Source organism: Pteronotus mesoamericanus, unplaced genomic scaffold, assembly GCF_021234165.1.
Source record: "Pteronotus mesoamericanus isolate MK-2021 breed Mesoamerican mustached bat unplaced genomic scaffold, CSHL_Meso_final contig_1210, whole genome shotgun sequence".
NCBI lineage: Eukaryota > Metazoa > Chordata > Mammalia > Chiroptera > Mormoopidae > Pteronotus > Pteronotus mesoamericanus.
Window position 1 is genome coordinate 1078744 of NW_026555047.1, and position 19322 is coordinate 1098065.

General features: G+C 50.8%; 1 protein-coding gene across 5 annotated transcripts; it reads right to left on the reverse strand.

The window, feature by feature from the left end:
* Positions 1–10244: 10244 nt before the first annotated feature.
* PLK5 (polo like kinase 5 (inactive)) lies at positions 10245–18505 on the reverse strand. 5 transcript variants are annotated; one of them, XM_054586739.1, is made up of 15 exons: positions 18338–18505; positions 17610–17723; positions 17353–17469; positions 16813–16942; positions 16633–16720; positions 16435–16530; positions 15580–15778; positions 15315–15375; positions 15050–15126; positions 14800–14884; positions 14432–14509; positions 12917–13073; positions 11912–12041; positions 11700–11810; positions 10245–10646 (listed from the first exon to the last, which is right to left on the reverse strand). In XM_054586739.1, the coding sequence occupies exons 1-15, from the start codon at positions 18443–18445 to the stop codon at positions 10461–10463; spliced, it is 1737 nt and encodes a 578-aa protein (XP_054442714.1). In that variant the 5' UTR covers positions 18446–18505; the 3' UTR covers positions 10245–10460. The 5 variants fall into 5 exon arrangements, with proteins under 5 accessions (XP_054442714.1, XP_054442706.1, XP_054442742.1 ...); XM_054586731.1 differs by having other exon boundaries at positions 15315–15441; XM_054586758.1 differs by lacking the exon at positions 10245–10646 and adding an exon at positions 10834–11047 and having other exon boundaries at positions 15315–15441.
* Positions 18506–19322: the final 817 nt, after the last annotated feature.

Below are 19322 nucleotides of genomic sequence, written 5' to 3' on the forward strand. Positions count from 1 at the left end.
CATGTTTGTTACCTCACATGGTAAAGGGACTTTGAAGATGGGATTAAGTCAAGGACTCTGAGATGGTGATGACCGTGGATTCCCTGGGGGGCCCAGTGTCCTCACAGGGTCCTCACAAGAGGGTGGCAGGGGGGTCGGGGTCAGAGACGGGAGAGGCTGCGCTGTTGGCTGTGAAGACGGAGGAAGGGGCCACGGGCCAGGGGTGCAGTGCCTCTAGAAGCTGGAAAAGGCAGGAAATGATTCTCATCTGGAGGCTCTGGAAGGATCGACCCTGCCCAGACCTCGAGTTTAGGATTGCTGACCTCCAGAACTGTCACAGAATACATGTGCATTGTTTTAAGCCACCAAGTCTGTGGTAATTTGTTACAGTAACAATATAAGACTCACAAAGCTGTGTTAAAAGTTGCCCCAACTCCTTGGAGAAAGAGCTGAAACACGCTCAAACCCCCTACCCCGAAGGATGGTGACATGTCCAAGAGCACAGGAGCCACCAAATGAAACAGCTTCCAGTGGCAGAGCTGGAGCAATTCATCCTAAAAGACACAAGATGCCCAGTTACTTTAAATTTTAGATAAACGAGTCATTTTTTAGTACAAGTTTATCTCAAATATTGCATGGGACATCCTTCTACCTAACAACAATGTGTTTTTTATCTGAATTTCAGGTTGAACAGGGTGTCCAGGATTTTTGCTAAATCCAGTAACTATGAGGAGTGGAGGGAGGGGAAAGGGTAATCCACTGATTCACGGGGTGAAGTATAAGCCAGACAGCTCCCCTCTGTGGTTCCTGAATTCTGCTCTGGCAGGTAAAGGAGGACAAAGCCAACAGAACATGGGGGACAGGGGAGGGGATGTTAGTGAATGGACCAGAAATAATTCCACAAATATTGATATATATGGATTGAGCACCTGGGTTACTGCCACAGCCAGCAGTGGGTTTAATCAGGGGCAGCAGCTGCAATGAAGCCCAAAACCCCCGAGCACATTCGCCCTCTGCACTGCCACCAGCCACGCTACCCCTGGGCTGGCCCCACCGGCAGCCAGGATGGACCACCAAAATACCCTGTACTCTGTGGCCACCGTGTGGCAAAAGCTGCACATGACAACCTGCTCACAACAGCAGTGGTGCCTGGAACAGCTAGGGCACTCAGCATCATCTGTGTCCAGTGAGGTTAAACAAGTCCGAGCCGTTCCTATGTCTCTTTCCCGCGCCTCCTCTCCTTTGCTTCATAGCAACTGCATTTCCCTACAAGGATGCTTAGTAAATATGTAGCCACAGTGTCACAATCAGACTTAAAATTTTAAGCGCTAATTCCTCCTTCCCGCCCCCGTTTTACTGAGATATAAGCAACATACAGCAATTTATAAGTTTAAGGTACACAGTATAATGATTTGACTTGCAACATTAATTGCTTAATAGCAAAAACCTGGCTGGTATTTATATGGCATCGGTTGTTATTTTTTTATTATTTACAGCTGGTTTGTTTTTCTCTCTATCTAAACACAGGCCACCTTGGCATTGCTATGTCCTCATCTGTGTGATGTAGGCCCCTGGTTCCCAAACCTGACTGCTCCTCAGAGTGGATAAGGGGCTTTAGAAACACCAGAAGCTGGAGCCCCTAATTCTGCTGTAATTGGTCTGAAGTTTTTAAAATTGTGCTAAAAGTCACATAAGGTAAAATATACCATTTTAATAATCTTAAAGTGTAATTCAGTGACGTTAAGTACATCACAATGCAACCATCACTTCTATCTCATTCTAGAATGTTCTATCACCCCAAAAAGAAGCCCTAGCCCTGTAAGCCTCATCCCTATTAGCAATTACCTCTCCCCCATTTCACCTCTCTAGCTTGTGGACATTTTACATAAATGGAATCACACACCATGTAGCCTTTTGTGTCCAGCTTCTCATACTGAGCATCACGTTTTCAAGGTCCATCTATGATGGAGAGAACGTCGGTGCTTCACTCCTTTTCACAGCTGAGTAAATAACCCATTGCATGGTTGGCCCACGTTTAGCTTGTCCATTCATCCATCATTGGAGTTTTGGGTTGTTTTCACTTCGGACTACCTGAACAGGGCTACTCTGAACGTTCATGCACACAATTGTTTTTATTTTTTTTTAAATTATATTTTAATGATTATGCTATTACAGTTGTCCTGATGTTTCTTCCTTTAGGCCCCTCCACCCAGCACCCCCTACTCCCTCAGGCCATCCCCCCACCATTGTTCATGTCCATGGGTCACGCATGTAAGTTCTTCGGCTACTCCATTTCCTATATTGCACTTTACTTCCCCACGGCTATTCTCTGACTACCTGTTTGTACTTCTTAATCCCCTCACCTCTTCACTCATCCCCCACCCCACACATGGCAACCATCAAAACAATCTCTGTATCCGTAATTCTATCCCTGTTCTTGTTTGCTTAGGGTTTTTTTTAGATTAAATTGTTGATAGAAACGTAGATGTGTATTTACTGCCATTTTATTATTCATAGTTTTGATCTTCTTTTTCTTAAATAAGTCCCTTTAACATTTCATATAATAAGGGTTCGGTGATAATGATCTCCTTTAGGTTTTTGTTTTTTGTCTGGGAAGCTTTTTCACTGCTCTTCAATTCTAAACGATAGCTTTGCTGGGTAGAGCAAGGTTGGTTATAGGCCCCTACTTTTCGTGACTTTGAATATTTCTTGCCAATCCCTTATAGCCTGCAGAGTTTCTTTTGAGAAATCAACTGACGATCTTATGGGAACTCCCCTGTAGATAGCTAACTTATTTTCTCTTGCTGCGGTTAATTTTCTCTCTTTATCTTTAACCTTTGGCATTTTAATTATGACGTGTCTTGGAGTGGGCCTCTTTGCGTCCATCTTGTTTGAGACTCTCTGTATTTCCTGGACTTGCATGTCTATTTCCTTTACCAAATTACGGAAGTTTTCTTTCATTATTTTTTCAAATATATTTCCATTTCTTGTTTTTTCTCTTCTCCCTCTGGCACCCCTATAATGCAAATGTCGGAATACTTGAAGATTTCCCAGAGGCTGCTTATATTATCCTCATTTTTTTGGATACTTTTTGTTTTTGTTGTTCTCATGGGTTTTTTTTTTTTTTTTTTTTGCTTCTTTATGTTCTAAATCATTGATTTGACTTATCCACTCTACTGTTTTCCTGTAAATTGTTCTTTATTTCAATCAGTGTATCCTTTATTTCTGACTGGATCTTTTTTTATGCTGTTGAGATCCTCACTAATTTCCTTGACCAGCTCTATAACCAGTGTTTTGAACTCTGCATCTGATAGATTGCTTATCTCCATTTCATTTAGTTCTTTTTCTAGAATTTTGATGTGTTCTTTCATTTGGGCCATGTTTCTTTGTCTCCTTGTTTCGGCAGCCTCCTTGTGTTTGTTTCTATGCATTAGGTAGAGCTGGTGTGACTTCATGTCTTGGTAGTGGGGCCTAATGGAGTAGGGGTCCTATAGGGTCCAGTGGCACAGCCTCCCCGGTCACCCAAGCTGAGTACTTGAGGTGTGCATTTCGTGTGGGCTGAGTACACCCTCCTCTTGTCATTGAGCCTTGATTGCTGTTGGCGGGTCAATGGGAGGGATTTAACCCAGACCAGTCAGCTGCAAGGATTGGCTGTGACCACTGATCTCCACCCATTGCCCTCCGTGGAGGATCAGCCGTGCAGGGGCAGGGTGGTGGTGCTCTGATGTGGTCTGTGGCTGCCCACTGGGTTCGCAGGCTCTGGGGTTTCCTGGGTGGGACAAGACAAGGTCAGCCCCAACCTGTGTTTTGCCCAGGGCCACCCTGCCTCAGGTATAAAGCAATCTGAGACACTGATACTTGTGCTGGGCTCGGAGATTCCCAGGGGGAGCCAGGCTGCGAACCTGGGCTGGCTGCTGCTAGTGCCGGGCCTGGGGCTCACTGAGGCCAGCTATTCCTTGTTTGAGAGGATTTAGGAAGTTGTGAAGCCGGAGCCAAGACCACCATTCATATGGAAAAGCAGCTTGGGTGGGCCCCAGGTTGATGGAGTCTCAAATATGGCACCAGCTTGCTGGCTCTGTGGCTCTGTCAGGGGAAGGTTCAGAAATGGGACAATGGCCCCTGCTCGCCTTGATGCCAGACACTTCAGTTCCTCCCTGCATACCACGGGTGCCTTTCAAGCTGCTACCCTCATGCTGAAGCTCAGAGGGAGTGAGTCTGAGTAGGTGAGTTCATGTGTGGGTTCTTTAAGAGGAACTGTTTGGGTCTCTAGAAGTTTCTTCCACCGACTCAATCCCTGCTGGTTTTTGCAGCCAGAAGTTGTGGGGACTGATATTCCTGGCACTGGAACCCTGGGCTGGAGGCCCTTATGTGGGGCTGGGACTCCTCGCTCCCGAGATATCCCTCCTGAATTTTTATCCACCAAACATGCTCCACATCTGCGCGCCTCCTACCAGTCTGGGTGGGTGTGGTTTCTTTAATTCTGTAGTTGTCAGACTTCCATTCAGCTCGATTTCTAATGGTTCTGAGTGATGGTTGTACTACATTTTAGTTGTAATTTGGATGTAGTTGTGGGAGGAGGAGAGCTATGTCTGCCTATGCCGCCATTCTGACTGGAAGTCCTCACACAATTATTTTTAAACACTTATTTTAATTTTCTTGGGGATGTACTTAGGAGTGGAATTGCTGGGTCATGTGGTAATTCTGTGTTTAGCTTTGCTGAGGAACCAGCAGGGTTTTTTGTTTTGTTTTGTTTTAGAGAAAGAGGAAGGGAGAGAGAGAGAAAGAGAAATTTTGATTTGTTGTTCCACTTATTTATTCATTCATTGGTGGATATTTTTCTTCTAGATTGCTGGGGGCGGGGTGGGGTTTGCAGATATTTTTATTGTATTTTTTCCAGTATCATTTGCTCTCCTTATACCCCTCTCCCCGTACCCCCGCATCCGCCACACTTCTGTCCATGTCCACGGGCCCTTTTTCCTTTGTGTTCCATCCCTCCGCCCCCTAACCAGCCCCAGAGCTGTCAGCCTGCTCTCTATCTGAGTCTGTCTCTATTTTGCTTGTTAGTTCAGTTTGTTCATTAGATTCCACATGAGTTTTTGTTTTTCTCTGGTATTTGTCTTTCTCTGACTGGTTTATTTCACTTAGCATAATGTTTTCCAAGTCCATCCAGGCTGTGGTAAAGGGTAAAATTTTCTTCTTTTTTATGGCCAAGTAGTATTCCATTGTGTAAATGTGCCATAGTTGTTTTATCCACTCATCTACTGATGGACACTTGGACTGCTTCCATATCTTGGTGACTGTAAATCATACTTTGGTGAACATAAGGGTGCTTATGTTCTTTTGAATTAATGATTTGGGTTTCTTTGGATATATTCCCAGAAGTGGGATCGCTGGGTCAAAAGGCAGTTCCATTTCTAATTTTTGGAGGTATCTCCATGCTGATTTCCACAGTGGTTGCACCAGCCTGCATTCCTACCAACAATGCCTGAGGGTTCCCTTTTTTCCACATCCTGGCCAGCACTTGTGTTTGTTGATTTACTGATGATAGCCATTCTGACTGGTGTGAAGTGATATCTCATTGTGATTTTAATTTGTATTTCTAATGATTAGTGATATTGAGCAACTTTTCATGTCCATGGCCATCTGTGTATCCTCTTTGGAGGAGTGTCTATTCAGGTCCTTTGCCCATTTTTTAATTGGATTGCTTGGTGGGGATATTTTGGTTGTTTTTGTTTGTTTGTTTTTTGGTGTTGAGTTTTATAAGTTCTTTATAAGTTTTGGATATTAACTCCTTATCAGATATATTGGTGAATATGTTCTCCCATTCCATTGGTTGTCTTTTTATTTTGTTGATTTTTTTTTTTTTGCTTCTAGATTTTAATTTTAATGACCTTGAAACAACATAATTTAGTACCAAATGGTTCAACACCTATTATAATCGCTAAACTGGGAAACCAGCATTATTTATATCTGATCGGCTATACAAAACTCGGCAAGTGTTCTTAGGAAAAAAGACAGCAGAAGTCCCAAAGAATAAGGGAGAGACCACTAATTAAAGGCCATGTTTACTAATCTAGCACTGTAATCCCAGCCTCAGGACCTCCCAAGCACCTGGAAGAAAGAAGGGAAGAGGTGAGGATGTTGGAAAAGTAAGGATAGTTCTTAACATGTGGCCCATGTGTACTCGAAGGCCACGCAAGGTCGAGCAAAGGCGGAGGCTGGAGAGTAATAGACGCAGGCTTTTGGTTCAGACAGCGGCGGAGGCCCATGGGGAGGGCAGCCTCAGGACTCTCTGGGAACAGTGCTGGAGTGGGCCTCATGGACTAGGGGGCTTTTCCTTGGCATCCAAGTCCTTTTTAATTTCTTCAAGTTTTTTAGCCAGGTTTGGTATATCATAATCCTGAGCCAGATACATTACTTTAGGCAATGGTTACTTTAAGTTGTGGGGACTGCCTAAAGTAAATCCAAGCAGGAATTGGAGCATGTCAGCAAAGAGGGCGAGAACAGTTGGTGTTGATGGGGGTTTTCTTGCTGTGCAAAAACTTTTTAGTTTGATGTGATCCCATTTGTTTATTTTATTTTTTTTAAATTTCCCTGGTCGATTCTGGTATGTGCCCTGACCAGGGAATGAACTCGCAATCTTGGCATACAGGCCGATGCTCTAATATACTGAACTACTCAGCTAGGGCAGAATTTTTTTTCATTGAAATTTTTATTGAGATCGTTGTGGATGCCCCTGCGGTTGTAAGAAATACACAGGGAGTCCATCTTATAATAGGCTCAGTCTCCTCCAATAAGGTTGTATTTTGCAAAATGAAATCAGTATCTCAACTTGGATATTGACATGGATCCCATCACCTACTTTATCCAGATCTCAGATTTCCCAGTTTTACTTGCTCTCCTGTGTACGTGTGTGTATCGTCTACAATTGTATCAACTGAGTAGGTTCAGGTATATACCACCACAAGGACCTTTAGAGCTTCCCTGTTATAACCTCAGCCCTTCCTCTTCCACACACTCCCACTTCTAATTCCCTGGCAACCACTCATTCGGTGTCCTGTCAAAAACGTTACACAAATGGGTCCTGGCTGGGTAGCTCCGCTGGTTAGAGTGTCATCTTTGATATGCCGAGATTGTGAGTTTGATCCCAACAAACCGATGTTTCTCTCTCTCTCAAGTCAATTTTGTAATAGTTACATAAATGGAATTTTACATTATGTGAACTTTGGATTTTTTTTCCCCTTGGCATAATTCCCTAGAGTCATCATGATTTTAAAAACTCCCAGGAGGGTTAGGGTGGCCAGGCTGACCTACCTACAGCCACCTGCCTTTTCTCACGGCAGTTTACATGTTGAGGCAACCCATGTGCCTCAGTTTCCTCATCTGTTAAATGGGGAGAAGATAGCCTCTGGCGAGTTCTTTGGCTTAAGGCAGATGGGGAAGCAGATGCGGGCAGGCACCACCTGGATTCTGTGAGGCTTTGTGACGTCACTCTAGTTTGCTACGGGCAGCAGCCAATCAGCCTCTCTGGCATGCTACGACCCCGGCCCCGCCTTACTCGCTGGTGATTGTAGGAGGCATCTCTGTCACATGCTCCCATGAACCAATGAGGAGGTGGTCCCAGAGGCAGCGTTTAGCCAAAGCTTCAGCTGGAGGGCGGGGGTAAAGGTAGAATTAAATTAAGGAAAGTTTTCCCTCATTCTTCAAAGTTAAAAATGCCCTCCGTAGTTTCCTTACCAAAAAAAAAAAAAAAACAAACAAACTGGCCAGACCTGGAGTGAATTCATTGCCACTTCTTGAAGCTCCAACCTTTGTAAGCACCCAAAAAACCAATAACTTAATTTATTTGGAGGTTCACAGTTCCCCTCTCTGAAGAGGTTTCCAGAAACGTTCAGTGTGAGGGCGGCGTGGGCACTTTGCCATCTCTTGACGTTCTTATACCTAGAAATAAGAATCGGCCTGGGAGGGTACAAAATTAATATATTCTGTGGTTGGTTTATAAACCACCGTTGTGGGCGATTCTCACAGATTGTTGCTGTTCCTACGCCCACGAACAGATGGGAATAAATACTGTAGGTAGGTCATTTTGCAAGATAGGCAGTTAAACTGCTGACAATGTTTTGTCTTTCCCTCCCCTGAAACCAATGTTCTGGGCAGAAATGGGGCTTGGTCCTCTTCATGTTTGGGCAAGCATATTAGTATATTATTGCAGGATAACAAGTCACCCCAAAACAGAGTGGCTGGAAACTTCAAGACACACATTTTTTCATAGCTTCTGTGGGTCAGGAATTCAGAAGTGATTTGTCTCAGTGATTCTAGCTGAGGGTTTCTCATGGAGTTGCAGTCAAGCTGCCAGCCAGGGCTGCTTCCTCTGAAGGCATGACTGGGGCTGGAGGAGCCACTTCCAAGATGTCTCCCTCATGTTGCTGTTGGTGGCAGGCTCAACTTATCTCGATGTAGGCTCCTCCAAAGTGTTCCTTGTGTGTCCTCACAGCACGGCAGCTGGCTGCCCATAGAGCAAGTGGTCCAAGAGAGAGTGGGGTGGAAGCCTCACATCTTATACAACATAGTCTCGGAAGTCACAGACTGTCACTGCTGATCTTCTATTGGTTCCACAGGCCAACCCTATTCAGTGTGGAGAGGACTACGCAAGGGGATGAACGCCAGGAGATAGGGCCATCTTGGAGGTTGCCCACCATGGTGTTTTCACACAAAAGACTCTCTGTTGATCAGAAACACACCACAGCAAAGCAAGATGGGATATCAGCATCTACTCTCCCTGCTTCTGGACCTGCCACACTCTCCTCTGGGTCCAGGAGACTTAGGGGAGGTCATGTGACCAAGGTCTGGCCAATAAACTTCAACCTGGGACTTTTGCTGGCACTAATGGGGAATATGTGGCTGCTGGTTTTCCACTGGGTTTGCTGGGGAGCCTGTCAGCTCCTGCCGGGGTCATCTTTGTCACTATGCTGCAAGAGCCAAAACAAAGGATGGCAGAACAAGAGATGGAGAAAGAAGGAAGGAAAGGGAGAGGCAGAAGGAAGACCTTATTCTTCATCTGAGCCCCTGACCCAGCCTTGCCAGCATCCATCCCTTCTTCTGAACATTTCAACGTCAGAAGCCACTTCTTTATATTGCTCATAAAAATTAGGAGGGAGGTTTCTGTCATTTGTAGCATGATGGCATCAAATGAACAAATAAATAAAATGTGGTCCATCCATACACCTGAATATCACTCAGTCATGAAAAAGAGTGAAGCACTGACACTACAGCGTGGATGGACCTTGAACACATGACGCTCAGTGAGAGGAGCCAGACACAAAAGGCCCCAGAGTGTGTGATTCCATTCATGTGAAACGTCCAGAGCAGAGAGACCCAGAGAGACAAAAAGTTGATCAGTGTTTGTAGGGCTGGGGGAGAGGGAGGGGAGTTCTGGGGTGACGAAAACATTTTGGAATTAGATAGAGGTGGTGGTTGCACAACACTGTAAATGCACTCATTGTCAACGAGTTGTACATCTTAAAATAATTAACTATATGTTATGTGAATTTCACATTAATAGCAATATAAAAAGAAAAAGACCGTGATGCTCCACCCAGCATTGCCTCTCCCTCTGCCAGGCCCTCTCCCACCCACACTGGGTTCCTCCCCGGTTCTCCAGGGAATCCTCCAGTTTTCACCCCCTCTTTTAAGCAGAATAATTTCCCCTCCCACACCAAGACATCTGACCTCCCCTGACTGATCCCAACAGCTCCCTCCGTTTCCTCCCCAGTCCCTAAATGCCAGATTTTCTTCATCCCCTCCTTCTATTTAAAGAAACAAGGTGGCTCTTTACACACAAATCCAGAAATACAACCAGGCACATGGTTGAGGAGGAAAAGCCAGGATGTGCTGATGGTTCCTTTTCTACAGGCACATAAGTGTAAGCCACTGGGTAGAAGAAAAACAGGGCCCTCCCCAGGGAGCACATTCCCTGCACCCCTAAGTTGTCTCAGGTGCCCGCCGTGCCAAGCACTTTTGCCCCCTGCATAACACAAGTCACTGCCTTTCCAGCTCCCAACATTCATTTTCTCACTGCCCATCCATTAAGTATCTGTCCCATATTTTAGATTTTTGGTCATTCCAGAACACCACCCTGGTCCTAACTTCTGTGTTGGTGAAAATCTGGCCCGCCTATCTCTGCCACAAAGAACGCTGGGTTTGAGCGCTGCCTCGCTGAAGCTCCTCAAACTCCTCCCAAAACAGTCAGGCAGCAGGCTGCAGGTCACTTTTTCTTTAATGGAAAAAAAAAATGAAAGAAAGAAAGCTGAACAAAAGTCTGGGTAGAACAGTCATGCCATGAAGCAGGGACCCCCACCTCCCATGCACCTGCAGGCTCCCCCGACTGCCTCAAGGGCATCCCCTCTGGAGGAGCAGGAACAGAAATGGAGCCTGGGTCCCTGGCACCAACATGCAGAGGTCCAGTCTGACCCTTGAGGGCGCTAGATGCTCTGCAGCATACGGAGAGCATGATGCAGGTGCTGGCGAGCAGCAGGGGGACAGCCGTGGCTCCGCAAGATCCCCAGAGTGTAGGAGGTATGAGGCTGGCCCCGTTCCCAGACCGTGAGCTGCAGCTCTTCGCCCCCACCACTCAGCACCAGCTGAACCTGGCCTCCACCGCAGCTGACCTGCCAAAGGTAAGGAGCTGAGGTCAAGGGGGGAAGCGTTCCCCCGGGACCACCCCCAGCTTTGGCCCTACAGAGAGAAGGACAAGTGGACAGGAGACTGAGAGCCCCTGACCTGGGTCTCAGAGGCTGCCCTGCTCCTAGGAACTCACAGAGTCGCTAGCCCAGAGTTTTACCAACAGAAGGGGAAACTGAGTTTTAGACAGGACTTCCCTGCCCACGGTCACCTGGCGAGACCTCCATGCTTACTCCTGTCACCGGGAGAACTCCAGCCCCTCACCAAGCACCAGTGCCCCCACGTGCCCTGCACAGCCCTGAGGACAGCGCGCTCGCTGCTCACATGCCCAGCGCAGCTCAGGGCATGACCCGCACTCCAGTCTGAACAGCTAGAGCTGTTTATCCTACTGTGAAAAAAGTTTAAAGTAATACAAAATTAAAAGTAATAACAGAAGTATCATATGCTGCTTGTTTTGAAATGTTTTAAGACTGGCTGATTTCTCAGAAATTGCCATGACTTCTCAGGAAAAACTAAAAAAATGATTTTCCAAGGAAATGGCATTTTGACAGCTGCTAAATGAAACCACCCATGAAGATGACCCCAAATTACATTTTGCCATTACTTAAACACATTTTATTTTCAAAAAGATTGTGTTTATTTATAGAGAGAAAAGGAGGGAGGGAGAAGGAGAGGGAGAGAAACATCGATGTGAGAGAGAAACGTGGATTGGTCACCCCTCACACACCCCCTGAGTGGGGACCAAACCCACAACCCAGGCGTGTGCCCTGACCAGAAATCTAACTGGCAACCCTTTGTGTTGCAGAACGACGCCCAACCAACTGAGCCACGCTTGTCAGGGCACATTGTATTTTCAATTTTGCACTTTTTATACTTAGGAGTCAATACTTAGCCCCCCTCCCAGGAACCAGCTGTTTCCTGGAGCGCCCCCCAACCCCGCCAACAGTGTGCACTGGAACAGCCAGCAAGGTCCAGGGGACAGGGCTGCCGCCAACCGGCTGACCCCCCAGGGGCTCCTGAGGATGAGGGCCCAGGCTCACCTGCACTGTCCCATCACTGAAGAACAGCAGCAGGGCCTGCTGGGACACAAGGAAGCGCAGCAGGCAGAGGCTGCGGCTGGCAGACTGGGTGGGCACAGGTGGGCCCCCCTCCTGTGGACAGACCCAGCCACAAAGGTCTTAGGACCAGGGCCTCTCCGTCTGCCAGTCCGCACTCACTCTCCACCAGCCCCACTCACCCTGCTGCCACTCACCTCTTGCAGCCGCTGCTGCATGTAGCCAGCAAAGAGTCGCAAGACGGCCAGCTTGGCACCCAGCGGGCTGGGCACGTCCCTCAAGGCAAATGTTTCCAGCTTCCCTCGGTCAGGCATATAGCTGACTTGGCTGAGGGCAGGGGAACAGGGTGGTGCCAGCTGTCACAGCCGCTGTCCTGGGTGCCTTAGGCCAGGACACTGCCCCGCACAACAATATCTTCTTGGACGGCGGCTTTGAAGGCCAGCTCCACACTGACCGCCCCTCTTTGTGGGCCCAGCCCCTCTCCTGAACTCCAGACCCCTGGAATCATGGACTTGGCCTGGCCACTGAGATCCTGATCGTCCCCTGTACCTGCCCTCCTGCCATTTTTCCATCTTGCCCAAGTGGCACGCCACCCTTTCCACCTGAAAACTCAGTCAAGATTCCAGCTCCCTTGTATCTCTGCTCTGCCGCCCTCCCCACCTAGACCACTGCCATTGCTCAGCTGACTAGTCCAGTCATTCCCCTCTGGTCCCCTGCATCATTCCTGCTAGAGAGATCTTGTTAAAAGTGTGAGCTGGATCCCTCCTTCCTGCCCCAATCCCAATTTCACATCCTTCCTGTCTCCACTCACTTTGGAGTCCCCGCTGTTCCTCAAACCCACCGTGCTCAGTCCCATCCTTGCTGCTTTGCACATGTTGTTCCCTGTGCCTCAAATGCTGTTCCCAATGGGCTCCATTTTGCCATTCATGGCTTGCCTGAATGTTACTTCTTCAGAAAGCCCCTCCACAACCATGCTATCATGAGCCACATCTACCCCCGCCCCCACAATCTGTCACCTCACCCAGTCATTTCCTTCAGAAAAGCCCTACCTGAAATCAACTTACGCATTCATCATCGTTCTTCCTTACCAGGCAATGAGTGCCTGTAGGTGTGCACAGCAGGTACTTGAATACTCGAGGAATAGAAGAAGAAAGGCAGGGGGAGAGCCTGGCCCCCAAGGGGGCAGGGGCCCCATCACTTACCCCCCTGGGGGGCGCAGAGCCATGTGGGTGCCATCCCGAAGCAGGACACCACTGCTCCCATCTGACAGCTGGTAGCCAAAGCCATACTTGCTGGAATAATCCACCCACTTGGGGGCCCAGAGGATGGACCGCTGCTCTCTTGGGGGTTCCTGCATGGCTGGGCACAAAACCAAGGTGAACTGAGTGGGGGTCCTGGTGGGGCCTGGGTAGAGGGATGGCAGGTGCACAGGAGATGTCGAGAAAGGTCCAGAAAAGAGAAAACCAACTCTTTCCTTGTTGGGGGAGGACTGGGACATGGGGATCACTCACTGCCTCTGGAAATGAGTAATCCTGAAATGCTTGTAACGCCCAAAATACTGTCAGGCTTTACTCGATCTGATTAAAAATATTTGTATTAAAAATAAAAATCGCTCACTGCCATGTGGGATGCTGTATCAGCTCCTGGGGGAGGCAAAGAGTCATTAGTGGGAAAACAGGACATCCAGTGGCCGGGCGCAGGTGGGACTCCGTGCTGTCGTGGTGGCTTCTCTGAAAAGTTACCTTAAATTCTCTTTTACTGTTTATTTAAAACGTTGAAATAAAAGTGGGCTCCAGATGATTAAAGACAAGCTTAAAGCCTGGGGTTTTCTTGTGCTACACAGTCAGGGGAGGCTGAACAAAAAAGCAAAATGGGTCCCACAAAAAGAAAAGGCTTGGGGCTCCCTCTGCAAGCAGGGCAGTGTCTCTCTCCAAATGGGGCAGGACACAGGGGTCACGGGGGTCAAGGAGAGGAAGGGGAAGAGGGCTTGGGAATCAGGGATGCTGGGGCATGGGAAGGGGGCCCATCTCGGGGCGTGGCTCTGACATGGGTTCAGGGTTGGTGAATGTCTGATGTCTCATTCCCTTCCTCAGCTTCTCTCAGTCCCCTCTCCGGTACTCAGATAGGACTGCATTACAAGTTATAGAGACTCAGACCCTGAAAAGACAGGGATGCCCCCCAGAGCCCTCCTCAACATGTCACTGAAAATAAACAGTCATCCTAAATAAAATCCATATAAAGAGGTCTCAGGAAGTTCTAGACATCTCACACAAGTTTAGCTGGCACTATCATCAGCTTCCTTCTGCAGGGAAGGAAACTGAGGCACAGAGGGTTAAGTGACTTGCTTGAAGTCATTGTGTCCTGAAGACTCCCTTAAACTTGTCCCCCCGACCCCCGTGGAGCTCCAGAAATACCCCCAGGGGGGCCTGGATGGACACAGGGTATTTTCCCTCAGAGATCAAGAGACAGAGTGGCCACATCTACCCGCAGTGTGGCTCAGTTAGCTGGGCGTCATCCTGCAAAGCAAAAGGTCACTGGTTTGATTCCCAGTCAGGGCACATGCCTGAGTTGTGGGTTTGGTCACCAGTCAGGGCATGTGTGAGGCAACTGATCAATGTTTCTCTCCCTGTCTCCCTCTCCCCCTTCCCGTCTCTTTAAAAATTAATAAATAGAATATTTTTAAAAATAGGGTTTATTTTTTTAGGCTGTGCTCCTACCTGGCGGTCCGGGATCCAGGCAGAGCTGTAGGTTTCTAATGGCCTCTTCCACCTCTTGTGCTGAGCTCCTCTCAGGCCCTGGGGAGAGAGATCTATGTGGGATCAGGGAGAGAATAAAACAGGGGACAGGCCTAGGCCCCGCTATGAAGGACCTCTTCAACCAGCCCTGCCCCAAACTCCCGCATCCAGGAAAATCTTGTTTTAAAGCCAGAAGGAGTCCAGACATGACTCCCATTTTACAGGTGGGAAAGTTGAAGCCAGGACAGGGCACTGGCAAGGCACTGTCTTTGTCCCCTGCCTCTGTCCCCTGCCTCGATGACCCTCATTCCCAACCCACAGCCCCCACCTAGGATAGATAGTCGGCTCACCAGCTGGGTCATTCTGGAGGGTCCCTTGGGTGAGCAGGCAGACAGGGGCCTCAGGCTGGGGAGCCCCTCTCTCTAACAGGAGATCCTGGGGAGGGAGCAGCAAGAATGAGGGACACCCCAGCCCCCGGGGGGAGGCCTGAGGTGGGTGAATGGCCCCAGCCTCCCTAATATGAAGACCCCCAAGTTCTTTCTCTGCTCAGTCTTGCTGCGGGGGCGCCCTTCTTGTGTCCCCCTGACCCCGAGCCCTCACCTCAATGCCCAACTCCATGGAGTCAGGGTCTGGACCATCTTCTCCTGGACATGAGGCCTCACCGGGAGTAAGGGGGCCTGAGGGAGGCATGGGATTTTGGGGACGGCAGAACCTGGCCCCATGCTGGGGGAGGCACTGGCCGCCCGTATCCACCTCTGCCGTGGATGTGAGTTCAGTGCAGGTGGGAAGCGTGACAAGCGTGTGAGGTACAGAACAGGCATCGGGCAGGCGGGGCAGGTGAGGGGTGGGCAGGGGTGATACTCACAGGACAGCTGGCACTGGCTCAGCAGCAGCTGGCCCACCTTCTGGAAAAGCCTGCCCAGAGGCTGGGGAATGGCAAAGATGGGTGGGCTGTAGCAGGAGTGGGGTGGCAGCCGGTCTGGAGTGAAACCCTTCAGAGTGGGGCACCGGGGGTCAGCACCCCACTGATTGCCTCAGCCACCTGGGGTCCTCACCCTTCCTGGGCCTCCGCTGAGAAGGACCCAGGCCTCCAGCCCCCAGGGTGGCACCATCTGCTGGATACCACACACCTGTGTGAAGAAGTTGTCCTGCAGCAGGTGGTCCAGGCTGGGCCGCTCGGCCGGGTTGGGTGCCAGCAGGCGGGCGATGAGGTGACAGGCATTGGGTGACAGGTGGGTAGGCTCAGGATAACGGCCGGCTAGGATATTTTGATACATCTCTGACAGGGGAGCCGCCTCGAAGGGAGGGGAGCCAGTCAGCACCATGTACCTGGGAGAGGTGGGGGGCAAGAACCTGGGTGCCTGCTTGCACCTGTCCTGGGCTGGTCCAGAGTTGGCTCACGCCTACCTGTGCACACCTGGCCAAACCTACCCACACTTCCCTACTCTGTAGATGCTTCCCATCCATCCGTGTTCCCATATCTACCCTTCATCCCCTCCCACCTGGCCATTCCTGTCTGCTCAGTAGACACCAGTATCTGCAGACACCAGCTTATACCTGTACATGCCTGAACGTACCTGTCCAACTTTCTTTAATGCATGCTCACACCTGTTCCACTCCTGTACGTACTTATGCTGTATACATGCCCTCATCTGCCTGTGCACCTAACACCTGCACACACCTGTCCACACATCTGTGCACACTCAAACCTGACCTCCGTTGCACATAATCCCCCCATTTCCCTATTTACACTTGCGTGCTCAAATGGTGGCTCGTAGACACTCCTCCCATCTGTCCCATGTCTGCACATGTCTGTTCGCACCTGTCATGAATATGCTCACATGTGCCCATACCCCACTGAACCCCCCCTGTACTCACTTATACCCATCCTTGCCTCCTTGCGTGCTCCCACCTACCCAGACCTGGCACCACCGGTGCAATCCTGCCCCGCTTTCCCAGGCCCAGGCTCCCAGGGCCCCACTCACATGATGCAGCCCAGGGCCCAGATGTCTGACTGGCAGGAGTGCCCATTCCTGGAGACAACCTCTGGGGCCAGGAAATTTGGAGTCCCACAGAGCACTCTGGAAAGGGATAATGGGGGGCTCAGGAAGGCTGGGGCCCCCATGCCAGACCAGGTTCACTTGTGCCCACCCCAAGAGACTGCTCCGAGCCTCCACCCTTACCTGTGGCATCGGCCCCCTGGCCCCACCCTGGCAGCCAGCCCCAGGTCCCCGATCTTCACCTCCATCTTCTTGTTCAGGAAAAAGTTACCTGCCCATGGGGTATGGGAAGAGTCATGGGCATAAGAGGGGGATCCAAGTCCCAGCTCCCATGGCCCCCACAGCTGCCCTTCCTACACTCACTGAGCTTTAGGTCTCGGTGCACAATATGCTGCTGGTGCAGGTAGCGCAGGCCGCTGACCAGGCCCCGCAGGTAGTACCGCACCTCAGGTTCCGTCAGAGTCTGCCGCACCTCCAGCACGTGGGCCAAAGACTGCAGGTGACCCCGCAGGCCACAGCACCAGCACCAAGGAGACACAGATGAGCTCAAGTGCACTTAAGTGGGCAAAATGAGTGCAAGCAGTCTATGAAGGAACCACTAAGTTCAACTGGGGGCATAGGGCATGGCAAAGTACGAGAGGAACACAGGTGAGCACAGGTGTGCTCAGGTAAGCCCAGGCACTGCAGATGAATATGAAATAAGCTTGGTGACCACAGAATAAACTGGGCACAAATACATAGGGGAGCCTAGATGAGACAAGAGAGCCTAGGATGAGCACAGATGGGTCTGGCCTGGGTAAAGGTAGAAACAGGTAAGTGCGGACAGAACACAGAGGTGAATGCACATGAGCACAGCTGACATGCGGGTGTGCAGACTCCCTCTCTGCCCCTCCCCTGGGGCACCTGGCGGCTGCAGTACTCCAGCACCATGTACACATGGTCACGGTCAGCGAAGTGTCCATGGAAGGCCACAATGTTGCGGTGTCGCAGGCGGCTGTGCAGGGCGATCTCTCGCTCCACCTGCAGGCACAGCCCTCTGTGTATACACCCTGCATGCAGTAGTCATGCCAACGGGCATCCACGCCGCCCTCAAGGGCAGGGACCTTTTTGGGACCCCTCTGTGGGCGTGGAGACCCTGGGCACTGACGGGGGTGCCCTACCTTCCCACAGGGGCGCAGACCCCTGGCTCCAGCCCCACCACGCGGCACCACCTTGAGTGCAAACACGGTGCTTGTAGATAAGTCGGTCAGCTTATAGCAGCGGCTGAAGGCACCCTTAAGGGAGGGAATTCACAAGCTCAGTGGACAGGTGTGCACAAGTATGTGGACAGGTGGCCAGGCCACTTCAAATGCACACGCCTGAGACTCACAAACACACAGCTCACACCCTTTTACCTGGACACGCAATGAAACGTCTGGGAACAAACACATGGACACATCAACTCAGACAGACACATCCATACCAGGCACAGAAAGCAGAGAGATGTGTAACACATTCAGGCACACACACTCCTGGAGACAGCACAACAGGGTTTAGAGAAAGGCACAAGACCCATTACACACTCAGTGGTAGCACACCCACGCTCCTGGACAACACACAGCCCGCCAGTTAGCGGTTCCCGCCACACAATGCACGCCCTACAGCGGGCTCACCACAGACCAGGCATTCAGCCCAACGCCAGACCCCAAAACTCGCGCGGATACACAACACACGCAGAGATAAAGCCCGGGGAACGGTCGGCAAACAAGCTGGACGCACATCGGCTCCGCTGCACTCAGGATCGCGCGTGCACAGCCCGCCCTGACCCGCCGGGACCCCCGCCCCGCGGGGACTTGCGCCTGGCCCGGCCTTGCCCCTTGTACCGAAGTCGGGGTACCGGGGTCCCCACCTTGCCAATCAGTTTCCCGCGCTTGTAGACGCGCCCTGAGCCCGGATCGCGCAGAAAAGGGGAGACCAGCGGGCGGCAACTGCCCCGCCGCCGCGACCTGGACTCCATCCCGGGCGGGGGGGGGCCTGCCCGGAGCAGGGCTCGGACACTGGCGCAGCCTCCCACGACCACCGCACCGCGCCGCGCAGCGCCGCTACTCTGGGGGCCGCGCTGCCAGGGGCGCGTCTCATTGGCTGAGGGGGAAAAGGGGAGAGGGCGGAGTCCCAAAGCTTGGGGGCTGGTCCTCAATCGCAGGGGAGGGGGCGGATGTGTGGGAGGAGTGTGGGAGTGCGTGGATGCCCCACTGGCAGGGTTCGCTCCCCGCGCGCCAACCCGGTGCGCTCAACCTGGCTTTTTCAATCCTGCGCCTCCCGCCGAGCTGCCAACTGTCAACGCGCAGTTTCACTGAACCACTGAACCAGAAACTGAGTCCCAAAGGAATTGTCTCATTCTCTAGGAGGCCTCCCCAGGATAGGTGGGTGGTGGTGGGGTTTGGTGGGCTCTCCCCCTAGTGCGCTTGAGAAGCGAATCTAGTAGCTCTGAATGTCTATGACTAGGTCTTTTCTGCGGGTGAGTCGCCAGCGCCCCCGTGACCCTGTGGGGCTTGATTACGTGGGCCCTGGGGGACACAGCAGGAGTCAGAGGCTGAGAAAGAAGTCCAGTATCTCTGGGGCTGAGGCTGGTGGGGAGAGGAGTGAGGCCTGGGGCAGGGACCCAGAGGGGGAATGGCTCCGCGTTGGGAGGTGTCACTTATGAAGGACACTTGACAGTGAGAAGGGACCAGTGGGTGGACACTGGGATTTATGATCCCCAGCAGAGGCTGACAAGGAGAGGCTGTCAGGTGGGAAGACAAGGGGGCAGACTCGGGCCCTGCGGGGGCATCTCTGAGCTTTGGCCCAGGTTCAGTCCCAGGCACGTTCCATGCCTTCTCCCATTTCACCATTAC